This window comes from Talpa occidentalis, unplaced genomic scaffold (assembly GCF_014898055.3).
Source record: "Talpa occidentalis isolate TD23 unplaced genomic scaffold, MPIMG_talOcc4v2.1 talOcc4.11, whole genome shotgun sequence".
Taxonomy (NCBI): Eukaryota; Metazoa; Chordata; class Mammalia; order Eulipotyphla; family Talpidae; genus Talpa; species Talpa occidentalis.
Window position 1 is genome coordinate 71,161,657 of NW_023601104.1, and position 18,483 is coordinate 71,180,139.

Genomic DNA, 18,483 nt, shown 5'->3' on the forward strand with positions numbered 1-18,483 from the left:
TAAAGTTAAATATTCTTTTGTTGATTCTGCTTGAAAGTACCATTCTTAGAATTATAATAAAATTAACTATAATTATGATTAATTTCTGACACTAATGCAAAAGCAGTCAACTACCTATAATACTATTAGCTACATAATTTACTGAAACATTATTATGTGTAAGCTTTTATATTATTATAAAACTTTACATCAAAAGTAAAACATCAGAATGATCACTATATAGCCCAAAGTCAGTATGAACATTTAAGAAGTTTTCATTGTCTTCTACTGAAAATAGTACTCTGATTTTGATTAAAATAGAATGAAAATCCTACACATTTGCAAAATCTCTACCAGGTAATACAGACACAAATTCACAGAAGGTACACAGAACAAAACAAAATATCCTTCAATCCCAAATTTGGCTTTTATTTTAAAATACATTTTAGCATGGAACTATTATAGAATGGAAAATAATAAAAGACAAAGAAATGAAATATTTCCAAGTGTCCTTTAAGCTAGATATAAAAATTAATAAGATAGCATAGACCCAAGTTATGGGAAAGTCTCTAAAATTCAATTCATTAAACACATTAAAAAAAAAGTTTTTTGCACATTTTCCAATGTACCAATATGTTCCTAAGTATCTTGGCTTCCTATTAACTAGTAGGTAAAAGTTGCAATTTAGTGGCTTCACTAAAAATTACCAGATTCAGTATTGGTAAAAATTACTATGTCCTTAAATTCTCAATCAGAATTATAAAAATATGAGCTGAAATAGTTATGCTGCCCAAAATAGAAACATCTCAAGTGATACTTCTGGATAATCAGATAGATATTGCACTGTAGTCAGTAATTCCACACCTGATGCTCATTTATATGGAAAGTTAATTCTCTTCTTTATGAAAAACTTACTACAAATAAACTTAATTTAACCCAATTACAATTACACCTCAAAATATAAAGGCACAGACAGAATAAAGAAGAGCTTAATACTATACCCAAATTTTCCACTGTGAAAATAATAAAAAGTGGAAAAAAATAATAGATTCTAAATACTAATACCTTTAGATTTTATAACTTGCTTTGGGTAACTAATAAATGGGTATTTAAAGTTAACACTGCTAAATCCAATAATTTCCAAATAATTTAGAAAAATGGTTTCTTTACATATGAAGCATGTGCATTGTCCCCTAAGTTTCCATGACATTTCCATTCATTGGAATATCTACCTGCAGCATAAACAATCAAGACAATGTACAAAAAAATATATCTCGTTCCTATAACTTACAATGCACAGGAAAATACCTTAAAAATGGAAATATTTATCTAACTAGTTTCCCATCAAATTAGTGAGAAAGTTTAACCCATTCCACATTTCTTTCTAAATGCAGGCTAAAAAATTAAGAGTGGCTTACTTTTAGCCCTGTTACCTTGACATATTTTTAAAATACTTGCCTGATTATATGTATATTAAAGTTAGTATCTTATTTTTATATCACAGTATATATGGCATCTCTTAATTCAGCAACAGAAAGGCACAACTAGCAAGCAATAAAATTCAGTACCTGAATTATTAAACTGATGTCCAGAACAACTGCAAATAAAGTACATTCAACACAGTGTACAGAACTGGAACAAAAAAGAAATCTAAAAACTTATTTTTCTGAACATTTGGTCCATTAAAATGCCTCCCATGTTCAACACCATGGGTAACAGGGAAAATGATGGCAGTGTAAAAAGAGGCAGTAAATCAATACGTGGTAGCATGTGAATTCTGGTCTAGTAATTATGTAGTCTGGAGATGGCTCCCATGGTAAATGTTAAATATATCTGTTAATAACAATATGCCTGTATTAAGTCCAAATACACGGGAACAACTGTTTGCATATTATTATTGATTTTATAATAAACCCCCAGTTTTAAAAACTTAGGCATATTATCTTATATATAACATATACTAGATACATACGTACCTATCAATATATATTATATATAATTTGAATCCATAACAGCATAAACTGTCCAAATATTACATGAACATTCTAAATGGATACATATCATTTGAAATAGCTCAGCCATCTTAAATCAATATCTGGATGTGCAATGATAAAATGCACTGGCTCTTATGAATTTACTTAAATAACTATTTAAGTTAAATTCCTGCAAAAGCCTAACTCTGAGTCGGCTTTTAACTAGAAAATATTTTTAGATATCATTAATTGATTCCCACCTGTCTTATCATAAGCAGTCTTTCTTCATCAGGATATACCAATAAAAAAAAATATGTAAGGAGCCAAAAAACTGATAGTGAAACCGACCATTCCATAGGTAATGTAGCGGTAAGGAAGTTCAACTTCCATGTGCTGTCTTGCTTTTCGAATATCATCACATGGTATATTAAAGACTTTACAGGCTAAAGGAATGGTGATCTTTTTCATTACAAATCTGACTAATAATACAAATACCATCCCTATGAAGATCCGCAATATGGCTTTTCCAAATAGAGTCACAGTAATGGGAGGCCTAGCTAAAGGTAACATATCCAGGGAAGGATCTAATACTAAACCCACTTTATAAGCAACATGAGATCCACATGCAATTCCAGCACCACTTCCTAGAATCTCGGCTGTGTCTCCTCGGGATGTACTCCAGGTATCAAGAGTGAAAGAAAAGATCCCCAATGCTAAATGAAGCCCGATGATAATTAATGGAGCATATTTGTGAGTTTGGTTGAAGTTGTCAATCAGGTCCATAAACGGATAGAAGATAGCTAAGATTAAAAGGGTATACAGGAATCCAGCAATAATGTCCTGGGAAAAGAGAAAAGTAGAGTTGTTTAGCAGTAAAAAAATACATGTATTTCATATTTCAACTACTACAGATATAAACATTTTAAATATACCATTCTCAAAGCAAATTTTATCAACAGACCACACAGTAGGCACTAAAGACTGTCATAATAATAAAAGTTTACTGATAATAATAAAATAATTATTTCAATAATTTTACATAAATTAACTAATTATGCACAAATTTATAGTTAAATCCTGAACAATAAATTATGCTTAAACTATGTAGTTCTGATTTGTGGAAGAAAGTAAATTATTTTTTAAAGAAATCACCTTCATTTTCATGCATTTCAATATATAATTATTTTCATGATCCAAGAGGATACAAGGATTAGGTAATTCCTTTTATTCATTCATTCATTCATTCACAAAACAAATATGTAGTGAGTACATATATGTGCCTGGTACTATTGATACTTTAAGGGCTAAGGATACATTGCTTTAAAAATGACAAGATTCCTGCTTTCACAGAACTTCTACGTCAGTCGGGCTGGCTGACAATCATGTGAGTGAACATGGAGATAAGTATTACAATTTTCAAATAGTTAAAATATTATAAAGAAACTAAAACAGACAACAGGATAATATGATAAAAGACCCTATTTGAATATTATGGAAATCTTTCTCAGGAAGTGACACTTGCACAAAGAACAGATTCCAAAAAGGAGTTGGTCCCAAGTTTCTTTTTTTTTTTTAAGATTTGTTTATTTATACAAGCACTGGGGTACAGGCCAGAGGCACAGGAGGGTGAGAGAATTCACCAGAGACAGAGCAGGAAGCAGGATAGGCAGAAGGACCAAAGTACACTGCTGAGTGAAGCAGCAGGCATGACAGGAGAGGTCTCCTTCACCATCTGGGAATCTCTCTGGCCAGCCAGGAACCGAACCGGCGCTGCTGAGGGTGCAGACAGCTTCACAGCGCTGCGCTCAACCCACTGTGCCACCAGGGAGGCCTGGGCCCACGTTTCTAAGGAAATGTGCTGCTGATGAAAGGACTACCAAGTGCCACGGCCTTGAGGCAGAAAATAACTTAGTGAATTTGCAAGGAACAAAGAGAAATCCAGTGTGACAATAATAAGCAAAGAAAACAGGATGTGATAAGAGATCAAAGAAAAAGGCAGAAGTCAAATCAAGTAGGGTCCTTCTAGGCTACGTAAGGAGTTGAGATTTTATTTCAAAAATGATAGGGAGCCACTGAAAGATTCCAAAGTAGGACTATTACACAATCTGATTGATATTTGTAAAAGAATACTCCATATGCTATGTAGAGAATATAGGAGAAAAGTACAGAAGACAGGAGGCAACTGGAGACATGTAAATCAGCAAGAAAGGTCGACTATATGGCCCATAACTACACAAAGAGATGGATTTAGAAAAATATTTCAAAATTAGAACTGACAACTTCACTTGATGATGAATTGAATGAGGGAGAGAAGCAAAAGAGAAAGATATCAAAAATGATTCTCAGTTTTAGGTATGAAAACCTGGGGAGATATAGAAGATAGATTACTGGAAGAAATAAAACTTATTAAAAAAAAAACTTTGTTGAATCATTCTTTGCAGGAACAAAAATATTCCAGGATATTCACCTTAAAATAAAGAACACAAAATCCTGGAATCTACTTTCCCTATCACTGAAAAAAACCGTCAAGAGTTGCTTATATTCACTGCCTCCACTTCTTCACTTCTTATTTTTTCCCTTAAACTCATCACTGCACTAAAACCACTGGCCTCACAGATACTAATTATATTTATGCTGCCTAAAACAATGTTCATATCTCAACAGCATTCAATATCATTAAGCAACAGACTAGATACTCAATGTTTTCCTGTCTTAAAATTTTTATCATGTAATATTTGGCACACAGAAAAAGATGTATATATAAAATTATAAAATTAATATCTATGGAATTTATGCCCAATAAAATTACAGTATTACTATAATTGTGAATCTACTGTGTATTGTCTCCCAAACCTATCACTCTGTATTCTTCCCACACTATCATAAATCTGAATTTTAGCTGAATAAATAACCTGCTCTTAAAAACTGCTTTATGAAACAGGGCGGAGCAACATGGCGCGAGGAGACGCTGCGAGTAAGATCTCCCATTAAAAAAAGTTAATAGGGAGGAAAAGCGGCAGGTCCCAGTGAGAAGTGGGACACGGAAGATAAACGGGTGACTCCAGCAAACTACCCGAAGAAGAAAGTGGCCATAAAAGAGGACCAGAAGGGAGGGAAGCGCAGAACCCTGCTCCCCTCCCCCGCCCACAGAGGCGGCACTCTCCGACCCGCAGAGAGGAGGAAAACAACAAACCAAAACAACCAACAAGAACAAACGACGCAGCAAGCGGGACTGGGAGTGGAAAGGAACTATTGCAGCCACCACACCCCGTGAACGGGAGCTGAGGCGAACCCTGCAGGATTCGCCGCGGCGGTGAGCGAACGGCTCCGGGCGCCATTAGAGAAGAACAAAGACCCCGGGAGACGCGCACACAGCCCGGGCTGCCGGTAAGCTGGCGCGGGAAAGCGGCGCGCTCGGGGAGCTTGAAAAGCAAGTGCAGACCAGAATCGCGGCTGCCCAGGTCCCCGCGCCTGCGACCTAGGCTTGCGGGGAGACGACCTAGGCTTGCGGGGAGACGCGCGGAGGTCCTCACTGAGGTGAAGGTCCCTCCCTGAGTAAGCAGGAACCAGGCACCCGGGCACGGTAGCGGTGCAAAAGGCGCCATTCCCGCGCCACTGAACTGGGCTACAGCCCTCGTCCTGGAACTGAGGGCTTTGAACTGAGACCCGGGGCACGAAAATTCGGGGCGTGGGTTCTCCACGACGGTGGGGCACAAGGCAGACACAGCACCCCAAAGCTGTTGAGGTGTACCCTACCATTCCCGCTCTGTTCCCTGTCCCACGGGGTGGGGGGGGGCGAAAAACAGCCCCCCAAGGACAATAGAAGAGATCTCTGGCGCCACCTAGCGACCAGGAAAAAAAAAGTCACTAACACCCCATAGAACAGGAAATTTCTTAAGACTGCTTGAAAAGGGCAGAAGGCTTCTGCAGTGGCCAGCCGGGAAGTTATTCCACGCCAGGGCCCTTCCGACCAGCAGTCTGAGCCCACAAAGGGAGCAGGCACCCACGTCCGGGGCAGACCGGGTGCGCAGAAGAGTGTGCCTGAAACCGGAGGCGCAGGGACTGCATCCCGCTTCGCCATTTGAGAACAGGGACATTTCTTCAGTAAAAACTGCCTAAAACCAGCAGAAAGCTCCCCCAGAAGGCAGAGATGGCTCCTGGAAGAGCCAGAGGGGAGTGGAGAAGTTCACCCAAGATGCCAGTCAGTCTGAGCATCACAGTGTCCCAACGCATACGACAAATTAGAAAACAGACAGTAGGGAGTAGAAGAACCACACGCAACCTAACAACTCCTCAGGAAAGAAGCACACCACAAAAAGAAAACCACTCCCCAGATTGCAACGACAGCAACTTGGAAGAACTTCTGAGCCTTCCAGAAAGAGAATTTAAAACTGCCATGATTAAAAAAGTGACAGATCAGAAGAAGGAAATTGAGTCCCTAAAGAGGGAAAACAATGGTCAGAAGAATGAAATTGAGTCCCTAAAGAGGGAAGTAAAAGAAATGCAGGAGATCAAAGAATTAATGGAGGAACTAAAGAACTCCGGGAAAAGCAAGGAAAGCAGAATAGATGAAATGGAAGAACGAATAAGTTCTCTTGAAGACACAGAAATAAAAAGAACCAAAACAGAAAAGGAAAGAGAAGTACGAAGGAAAAAGAATGAAGAAAGACTTCGAGAACTATCTGACTCCATGAGGAAAGGAAATATAAGAGTTATAGGAATTCCAGAAGGAGAGGAGAGAGATGTAGGAACAGAGAAAATATTCCAGGAGATAATTGAAGAGAACTTCCCAAATGCGAAGAAGGAGCTGAAAATTGATATACAAGAAGCAAGAAGAACACCAAACTTCCACAACGAAAGGAAAAACACAGCAAGACACATAATAGTAAAGCTCCCAAGAATCCAGGACAAGGAAAAAATAATGAAGCTGACAAGAGGGAAGAAACAGATAACATTCAAAGGAAAACCAATCAGGCTGACATCAGACTTCTCTGAAGAAACACTACGGGCAAGGAGAGAGTGGAGGGACATAGTCAACAGACTCCAAGAAAACAGATGCCAACCAAGAATACTCTATCCCGCAAAGCTCTCTTTCCTCCATGAAGAAAGAATATGGACCTTCCCAGACAAAGAGACACTCCGGAATTTCATTACGAATAAACCCCCACTCCAAAAAATACTACAAGGAATCCTAAAGCCAGAACCTCAGAGGGACGAATAACAACGAAAGAAGACCAAAAAAAAAAAAAAAAAAGTTATTAAAAGAATAAATAAAATCAAAGGAAAGACAAACATAATGGCAAATACAGATGCTAACATATCAATATTAACTCTAAATGTAAATGGACTAAACTCTTCAATAAAAAGACACAGAGTTGCAGCCTGGATTAAGAAACAAAACCAACCTTTTGCTGTCTCCAGGAAACACATTTAGCTACAAAAGATAAAAATAGGCTCAAAGTCAAAGGATGGAAAACAATCCTACAAGCAAATGGGCCAAAAAAGAAAGCAGGAACAGCTATACTTATATCAGATAAAACAGACTTCAAACTCAAAAAAATAAAAAGAGACCCCAATGGTCACTACATTATGATTAAGGGGACAATACTTCAAGAAGAAATAATACTCATTAACATATACTCACCAAACGAAAGAGCACCAAAATATATCAGACAACTGTTGTCCTCTCTGAAAACAGACATCAGAGAAAACACATACGTAGTGGGAGACTTCAACACACCACTATCAACAATGGATAGATCAACAAGACAAAAAATAAGTAAAGAAACTAAAGCTCTAAATAAGGACCTAGAGCATTTGGGCTTAACAGACATCTACAGAACACTAAACCCAAAAAAAATGGAGTACACATTTTTCTCAAGCGCACACGGATCATTCTCCAGGATCGATCACATACTGGGGCACAAGACAAACATCAACAGATACACCAAGATTGAAATCATACCAACCATCTTTTCTGACCACGAAGGCATCAAACTAGAAATAAATCATAAAAAGAAGGCAAGGAACTATCCTACCTCATGGAGATTAAAAGCCACACTACTGGAAGACCACTGGACTAATGAGGAGATCAAAGAAGAAATTAAAAAATTCTTTGAATTGAATGACAAGGAGGACACCAATATCCTAAATGTATGGGATGCAGCAAAAGCAGTAATAAGAGGAAAATATATAGCAATAGAAGCTCACATCAAAAAACAAGAAAGAACTCAAAGAAACAACCTAATCTCGAAGCTCAAAGATCTAGAAAAAGAACAACAAAAAAAACCCAAATCCAGTAGAAGAAAAGAAATAATAAAAACCAAAGCAGAAATAAATGAAATTGAAACTAAAAAAACAATCCAAAAGATCAATGAAACCAAGAGCTGGTTCTTTGAAAAAATAAATAAAATAGACAAACCCCTAGCCAGGCTCACAAAGGAAAAAAGGGAGAAAGCACAAATACACAGGATCATAAATGAAAGAGGAGAAATCACAACGGACACAGCAGAAATCAAAAGAATAATCAGTAACTACTATGAACAGTTATATGGAAACAAGTTCAACAATCTAGAGGAGATGGACAAATTCCTACAACTCTACAATCACCCAAAGCTAGATAAAGAAGAAATAGAACACCTAAACAGACCAATTACAAGCAGCGAAATTGAAATGGTAATCAAAAACCTCCCCAAAAACAAAAGCCCAGGACCTGATGGATTTACAAATGAATTCTACCAAACATTCAGAGACGAATTAGTGCCTATCCTTCACAAACTCTTCCAAAAAATTGAGAAGGAAGGGACAATACCAAACACGTTCTATGAAGCCAATATTACACTAATACCAAAACCGAATAAGGACAACACAAAAAGGAAAACTACAGGCCAATCTCCCTAATGAACACTGATGCAAAAATCCTCAATAAAATTTTAGCTATCAGAATCCAACAATGTATCCATAAGATAATTCACCACGACCAAGTTGGATTCATTCCAGGGACACAAGGATGGTTTAACATCCGAAAATCAATCAACGTTATCCAACACATCAACAAAAAGAAATATAAAAACCATATGATAATATCAATAGATGCTGAGAAAGCTTTCGACAAAGTGCAACACCCATTCATGATAAAAGCCCTTGAAATTCTTGGGATACAAGGAACATACCTCAACATCATAAAGGCCATCTATGACAAGCCAACAGCCAGTATCATTCTCAATGGTGAAAAGCTGAAAGCAATTCCATTAAGATCTGGAACAAGACAAGGATGTCCACTCTCACCACTGCTTTTCAATATAATACTGGAAGTCCTAGCCAGAGCAATAAGACAAGAGAAAGACATCCAAGGAATCCAAATAGGAAAAGAAGAAGTCAAACTATCACTATTTGCAGATGATATGATAATCTACATAGAGAACCCCAAAATCTCCACAGAAAAACTAATTCAACTCATCAGTCAGTTCAGTAAAGTGGCAGGATACAAAATCAACACGCAAAAGTCAGTAGCCTTCCTATACACAAACAACAAATCTGAAGAAGAAGAAATCAAAAAAACCACCCCTTTTATTATTGAAACAAAAAAAATCAAATATTTGGGAATAAATCTAACAAAAGAGGTAAAGGACCTATACAAAGAAAACTATAAAACACTGTTAAAAGAAATAGAAGAAGACACAAAGAAATGGAAAGACATCCCCTGCTCATGGATTGGAAGAATAAACATTATTAAAATGGCCATCCTACCAAAAGCAATATACAGATTCAATGCTATTCCAATCAAAATCTCAATCGCATTCTTCAAAGAAATAGAACAATTATTGATGAAATTCATATGGAATCACCAAAAACCCTGAATAGCCAAAGCTCTACTGAAAAAAAAAGAAGGAAATGGAGGCATCAAACTCCCAGACTTCAAACTATACTACAAAGCCATAATCATCAAAACTGCATGGTATTGGAACAAGAACAGACATACAGACCAATGGAATCGAATAGAAAATCCAGAAATAAACCCACAGATTTATGGTCAACTAATCTTTGACAAAGGAGCAAAGACTATGCATTGGAGCAAAGAAAGTTTGTTCAATAAATGGTGCTGGGAAAACTGGGTCGCTACATGCAAAAGAATGAAGCTTGACCACTACCTCACACCATACACAAAAATCAACTCAAAATGGATTAAAGAACTAGACATAAGACCTGAAACCATAAAATACATAGAAGGAAATATAGGCGAAACACTACGGGATTTGCACATCAAAGACATCTTTACAGACACATCACCCAAAGCAGTGATAGTGAAGACAAAGATAAACAGCTGGGACTACATCAAATTAAAGAGCTTCTGCACAGCAAAAGAGACAATAACAAAAACAAAGAGAAACCCCACCAACTGGGAGAACATTTTTGCACCCAACACTAATGATAAAGGACTGATCACAAAAATCTGCAAAGAGCTGATGAGACTCAGCAACAATAAAGAAAATAATCCAGTCAAAAAATGGGCAGAAGAGCTAAAAAGAAACTTCTCTGAAGAGGAAATGCAAATGGCCAACAGACATATGAAAAAATGTTCAACATCACTTGTCATCAGGGAAATGCAAATCAAAACTACCATGAGATACCATCTCACACCAGTGAGAATGGCACATATTAAAAAAACTAGCAACAACAAATGTTGGCGAGGGTGTGGAGAAAAAGGAACTCTTCTGCACTGTTGGTGGGAGTGCAAACTGGTCCAACCACTATGGAGAGCTGTGTGGAGATTTCTGGACCTACTAAACATAGAGCTTCCATATGATCCAGCAATTCCACTCCTAGGTATTTACCCAAAGGACACAGAAACATCAATTCCAAAGAGCACCTGCACCCCTATGTTTATAGCAGCACTGTTTACAATAGCTAAGCTTTGGAAACAACCCAAATGCCCAAAAGTAGATGACTGGATCAAGAAGATGTGGTACATATATACCATGGAATATTACTCAGCATTCAAAAAAGATAAACACATGCAATTTGCAGCAACATGGATGGCGCTGGAAGGGATCATGCTCAGCGAAATAAGCCAAAAAGAAAAAGAAAAATACCGGATGGTCTCACTCATAGCAGGAATCTAGAAAACTTAAATAAGGGACCAGGAAAATGAATATAAGAAAGTGAAAATCAAAATCAACAAAAAACTATGAACCAGAGACACTTTTTGGGGGGTGGGGGGCGGGAGGGGAAGGATTGGGGTCAGAATGGGGCATTTGCAATTGTATGGGGGAATATAAAAATAAAATTTAAGATTAAAAAAAATAATAATAATTAAAAAAAAAACTGCTTTATAACGTAAATCTAAACAAAAGATGATCTAGGTTTGTTTCTTTTCTGAATTTTATGAAATGGTTATTTATTTAGTAGGCAGTCTTCTTTTACTTGCTTTTTACACTTAACATTGTTTTAAAGATTCGTTTATTTTATGCAGTGGTAGGTCATTCACTTTCATATCTGTACAATAGTTTACTATGGGATTACACAATTTATTTACCCATTTTCCCATGGTCAGTCATTTAAGCTATTTTCAGGTTTTGAATTAATTCTTTGGTTATAGTTGAGAAAGCATTCAAGCTTCCTTAATTGGTATCTATTCTTAAGCCAACCAGGAACATCATAAACTATACTCCTATGTTTTCTTGTGCAAGTTTAGGTTTGGTAAAAGTCTGCATGAGTTTCTTCAGGAAATATGCCTAAGAATGAAATGGCAGAGTGATAAGATATGTGCATGTTCAATTTGATAAGATAATTTTAAATATTCCTAAATGTTCACAGAACTTTACATCCCATCAGTTGGTATTTTATAAATGCTTAATTTGCATTTCTCTGATTATAAGTATCTTTTCATAAGTTTATGGGCGATTTCTTTTCCATGTAATGTGTAAATGTGTCTTCTAGGCATTATGTGTATATATTGCATCACTGTTCATTTTTGTACAATGTATGCTTATATGCTTTCTCCTTTCAGGTGTAGTCCCCATAAAATTCCCACCACCAGTTCACCCGTGAACCATCACCATAGTCCCTGGTGTTCTTCCCTCCCTTGTGATTCCTCTACTTCCCCTTTGCAGAATGTCTCTGATTTATAGTTGCCTGCTAATTTTTTAATTATTATTATTATTTTTTTTCCTGATCCCTTATTTGGTTGCCCTCCATTCCTCCTATAAGTGAAACTATCTGATATTTCTTTTTCCTTCTGGCTTATTTCACTGAGCATAATCCCTTCTATCTCCATCCAGGTTGCTGCAAATGGCTTGAGTTTATCTTTTCTGGGTCATATGGTAGCTCCATTTTCAGTAGTCTGAGGAACCTCCACACAGCTTTCCATAGTGGTTGGACCAGTCTGCATTCCCACCAGCAGTGTGGGAATTCTCCACATCTTCTCCAAAATTTGTTGGCAATTATTCTTTTGGATTTTGATTTTTTTCTTGCTAACTTACATGATTTCTTTATATAGTCTTAATATAAATCTTTTATCAATAATGTAAATATTTTTATCAATAATTTGTGTTGTGAACATCTTTTTGGAATGTATGACTTGTTTCATATTTTTTCTTTTTTTTTAAGGATTTATTTATGCATATAAAACTGGGGTACAGGCCAGAGGTATGAGGGGTGAAAGGATTCACCAGAGACAGAGGGGAACAGAACAGGCAGATCTACTGAAATACACTGCTGAGGGGAGCAGCCGGCAAGACAGGTGAGATCTGCAGCACCATGTGGATAGCTCCCTGGCTAGGGATGGAACTCGTGCTGCAGAGGCTGTGGATAGTTTCATAGGTTGCATCTTAACTCCTTGCGCCACCATGGAGGCCCTGCTTCATTTTCTTACTAGCGGCTCTACATAAACAGAAGTTCTAAATTTTAATGTAGTCATATTTATCAATGTTTCTTGGTTAAGATAGTCTTCCCTACCCTCAAAAACATAAAGGTATGGTTTTCAAAAAAATATTTAAATTCATCTTTTATATTTAGTATACCCCAAATTTTCACTGCATAGCAGGATCAATAACTCTTTGTCATGGATTGATTGTGTCAACAGTTTTTTAAACCATTGTTTGAAATGATATTTAACTCCAAATCAGAATACTATGGAATATATGCATAGATGCAAAAGATATAGACAACTGCTAAAAATATTAAGAACTGAATATTCAACTAAAATTTTTGTTATTTTTTATTTTTTTATTTTTATATATAATATATAAATTTTATTTTTTTACATCATTGCTCATTTTTAAACAATATTTGCCTCTCCCCACCTCCTCAGGTGTAGTCCCCATAGAGTTTCCTTCACCAATGCACCGGTGCACCATCACCTCAGTCTCAGTCCCGTGCTCCTCCCTCCCTCCTTGTAATCCCTCTCCCTTCTCCTCCCCTGCAGGATGTCTCTGATTTATAATTGTCCGTTTTTGCTTTGTTGTGTTTTGTACTGTTATTATTTTTTTACACTGATGTCTTATTTGGTTCCTCTATATTCCTGCTATAAGTGAAACCATCTGATATTTTTCTTTTTCCTTCTGGCTTATTTCACTGAACATAATTCCTTCTAGTTCCATCCACGTTGCTGCAAATGGCATGAGTTTATCTTTCTTGATTGCTGAATAATATTCCATTGTGTATATATGCCACATCTTCTTGATCCAGTCATCTATATATTTGGGCATTTGGGTTGTTTTCAGGTTTTACCCTTGTAAATAGTGCTGCAATAAACATAGGTGTACATGTGTTCTTTTGAATGAATGTTTTTGTGTCCTTTGGGTAGATCCCTAGGAGTGGAATTGCCAGGTCGTATGGTAGCTCCAATTTTTCAACTAAAATTTTTTTAGTAAATAGTACTGTTACCACCACGTTCCCAAGTAGCATAGCACATTGTACAACATACACTTAAATATTTGTTGAATGGATGAATGAATGAGTAAATGAATCCTTCACAGGAATTTGTTTTACCTATTTCAACAGAAACTACTCAATTACTTGTAAATAAATCTTTACTGTTTTCAACAATATATTGTATTATAGATATCACTGAAAATCATTTGAAAAATTATTTCTATAAAACATGCTTTGGCTAATGTTTTTCCTACCATACAATATGAAGTGAGCTAATTAAATATCAATATTGCTCCCTTTATACAAGTAACTCCTTTTACAGTATAACAAGGAAAGTATGATCAATTAACAAAATGTTTGTTAAAGTATCAACTAAGGCATTATACTACTTGTTAATTCAAACTTCTTTGAAGGACATATAAAACATTTCACATCTAGTTTCTACCTATCATTAAGCTTCAATACTAGATCCCATAATGAAATTTTACTCTATTTCCTGTTATCTTGAAATATTCAGCATATTATTATACATCTTTTGAGATTCTGCTCAGGAATCTACCTCCTCCATAAACTTTCTCTTCTTGTCCCATAAAAAGGAACTTCCTTCTCTTTGGTTCCATGGAATCTTCTACATACATGCTATAGCACTTAACACATTTCTTTGCTTGCCTAATTTTCCCAGAAAGCTATAGGTTCACAGTTCTTTAAAGTCCATAAAATCACCTGGGGAACTTTACAATAATATTAATGCCTGCATTAATCTCAAAGATTCTGACTTATTTGAACTGAAGTATGAGTGGGGCATCAGTATTTTTTTTTAAGTTTCCCATTCCCAGTGATTTTATTGTTGAATTTTGGTTGAGAGTTGTTGTACTACATATTTACATTACACATTACATATTTAGACTGTAATTTCTCAAAGGCAAAGACTTTATCTACTTTATACATATATACCCAATGCATAAAGCAAGCAGGCAATAAGTATTTGGCTAAACTAAGACAAAATGATTCTTGAGACTCATTTCATTAACTATATAATCTTGCCTGAAAAGAAGTCCATAAGAAAAATAGATGAAACATAGTTTCTTCAAATTAGGCTAACGTCAAAACAACTATATTTTCTGTACCGAAAATACTGTTTTAATACTTTACATTTATTGTCCTATTTAATCCTTAAAATTACTCTGAGGTAGCTTGCCTAGAACAATCTCATTTTCCAGTGTTGTCCCCAGAATGTTAAAATTTTCTTTTTTCTCTCAAAATTGTGCAAATTTTTTGAAAATTTACAGTTACCTTAACCAGTATTAAACAATGAAAACTGAACTAAGGTCATATAGCTGATTATTTAATCTCATAGATTGAATGTGCTGAATACCTTTGTTGAAAAAAATGAACACCTTCAACATTAGTAATTAAATATTGGGAGTGAAGAAAAACTAAACTTTCAGGATTTGGAGGAACACAAGTCTTCTATGAAAATTCATTGATACAGACTGGCTATACATACTGAATTTTACTGTAATTACTCCAAGATTTCATAGGTGACATAATCAAATTCTGATTACGTTTTTGGATATGAGATATCAAATTATTTTACAGTCAAACTTCTATAAATATTCAGATCCCAAATTGCCAAAGTTTACATTCCATTTGCTAGCTTATCCTTTCTTCTCTAACAGTAATTAAGAGCCCAGGTCTCAAGGAACAACCAGTGGGTTTGGTTTCTAGAAACTTTATTTTCCATTTAAATTTCACCATTTTTACCAGTGATTCAAAATTTTAAGTTAAATGCCAATGTGGAAATGTTCTGAACTTTTTAATTCTAACATAGAAGGTGGATCAAGTTACAGATGTGTTAAACAAATGATAACTAATGAGTTATATATATATATAATATATACAAATAATATATATGACATATGTAACTGTATAAATTTACTCTAAAGTGAATGGAAAAGCTTAATAGCACTAAAATAGCTTTCAAAAACTGCATTTCTTTTTATATTATAGATACATGTACATGTTTATTTCTGTGAAATGTTTTTATACCTTAAAAATGAAAAAAATAAGTAAATGGCTTTTTAGAACTTTCTTACTTTAATCACTTTAAGAAAACTAAATTGATAACTCAGCAATCAAGTATATTTTGGTATGACATCAAACACCCAATATTCGCTGTCCCCTACTTTTTGGGTATTATTCCATAAACATTAAACTTAGATTACTATAAGACTATGCAAATTTGCCTTCTTTACTGATATTATTATCAGTTATTATGATATTGCCCTGAATAGTAAGGACATATTAAACTCACATGCAACAGAAATGGAAGGGAGGAATTCAGGCACACACAAGATGCTATTATTATATCAACTTGATGTATAACATCAAAATATGTAACTATACGGTTTTAGGAATTATTACACAAAGTATGCAATAAAGAAAATTAATGTTAAAGATGACATAAAGAAGTTAAAGTAACAAATTTTTCAAAAAGAAACTTAGGAAATAATTTTGGATACTTATTAATTATAGCTTATGCCTTACAAGTCAATACATTTGAATGGAATATTCTGGGATACCATCAAATTTATGGTAGAAATATGTCATATACATAAATTCAATAAAGATTTACTTTATTGTATATCTGGAATTTGTTTTCTTTTCTTTTCCCCTGATCAGGAAATAGAAATCCAGAAGTTAATGATTTGCTGAGACTAGAATTCAGGACTCCCTATAGTTTCCTGGTGTTTTAATTTTTTTAATAGCATAGTATTATAACATAAAACATTTATTTTTGTAACCTGTGTCCTGGTTCTAATTTCAATATGTCAGCGTTTCTAAGAATAAAATTTATCATTGTAATGTACTATATCTTTGACTATATAGGCACTATTAAGGATGGTTTTTAAAACTTTAATTAAAATTCAAAGTGAATACATGCTCACTCTAGAAAAACTGGAAAATAAGATAAACAATAACAAATAGTTATTACCTAGGAATAACCACCATTAAAATTTTTAGTGTTTACTGTTCTAGCTCTTTAAATGTTTTTGGTTTTGTTTTAATTGGTCTGATTTTTATTTCTTGTTATAAAGTGGGTTTGAGAGGTACATACTACTTTATAATCTTATAATACCTTCTTGAAAAGACTTTCCACATATAGCTATAAAAACTTTTGGTACAATTTTGGGTAAATGTAATTATAACATATTCATATTTTACTAATGTAGAAAGAAATAATAACTTTACATATACTAAGTGTAGTAACATTAAATGGATTGTGTTTTATTTTAAAACATTAAATATTGAGACTTAGGTTTGATAGTAAAGAGAAAATTAATAAAACTCTTCTCTACTTTTCTGATAATTAAGAAAATCAATTTAGGAAATTACCTGGATAATAAAAATAAACTAATAAAGTTTTTGTTTCCTGTGTTCTAACATTAACAACAAAGCATATGGCAAATATTGAATGAAGTATTCATTATAAATTAATTAGAACTCACTTCTTTTTTTTTTAAATTTTACTTATATGCCATTTTTTTTATAATAAATTTTATTTTTATATTCCCCATACAATTGCAACCCCCCCATTCTGACCCCAATCCCTCCCCTCCCACCCCCAAAAAGTGTCTCTGGTTCATAGTTATTTGTTGATTTTGATTTTCACTTTCTTATAGTTATTCATTTTCCTGGTCCCTTATTTAAGTTTTCTAGATTCCTGCTATGAGTGAGACCATCCGGTATTTTTCTTTTTCTTTTTGGCTTATTTCACTGAGCATGATCCCTTCCAGTGCCATCCATGTTGCTGCAAATTGCATGTGTTTATCTTTTTTGAATGCTGAGTAATATTCCATGGTATATATGTACCACATCTTCTTGATCCAGTCATCTATTTTTGGGCATTTGGGCTGTTTCCAAAGCTTAGCTATTGTAAATAGTGCTGCTATAAACATAGGTGTGCAGGTGCTCTTTGGAATTGATGTTTCTGTGTCCTTTGGGTAAATACCTAGGAGTGGAATTGCTGGATCATATGGAAGCTCTATGTTTAGTAGGTCAAGAAATCTCCACACAGCTCTCCATAGTGGTTGGATAGAACTCACTTCTTAATGAAGTTATCACTTGGCTAATGTGGTAACTAAACAACTTTTAACACATTATATAGCATACTCTACCTATAATTCCATACTAAGTTCACAATAAGCAATGAATATACAAATTGTATTTAGGAAAATAGTTCAAAACACAGGCAATTACTGAAGCACTATAGGAAAAAAAGTAAATTGTAGGAATAAACTAGATCTAAATGCAAAAAAGGGAGTTCATTATGTTATTTTATAAAAAAAAGTATTAAATAAGTGATACATTATTAAATATCAATATGTTATATAATTATTAGCAATATGTAAATAATGTATATAAGTAATATATAATTGATTAGCAATATATTATTAATTAGGAATAGTTGTGCTTATAACACAGAATCATAATTTACAATGCTTGCAAGTCATCCATGACTTTACTTTTAAAGAAAATCAAAAACTTGGAATATAATTCAGTAGCTAATTAAAGATGATAAAACATTCCATAGGACAAGGTGGTTTTTTAATAAAGAACTATAGCTAAAAAAAAAAAAAACTATAGTTGTCAGACT

General features: G+C 34.7%; 1 protein-coding gene across 1 annotated transcript in view; it reads right to left on the bottom strand.

Annotated features, from left to right (window-relative positions):
- Positions 1 to 390: 390 nt before the first annotated feature.
- SGPP1 (sphingosine-1-phosphate phosphatase 1) overlaps positions 391 to 18,483 on the bottom strand; it is a 38,973-nt gene continuing 20,880 nt past the window's right edge. The window contains exon 3 of the mRNA XM_037503482.2: positions 391 to 2,792. Within this exon, the coding sequence (XP_037359379.1) occupies positions 2,241 to 2,792 (552 nt within the window). The 3' untranslated portion in view covers positions 391 to 2,240. The remainder of the gene's footprint in view (positions 2,793 to 18,483) is intronic.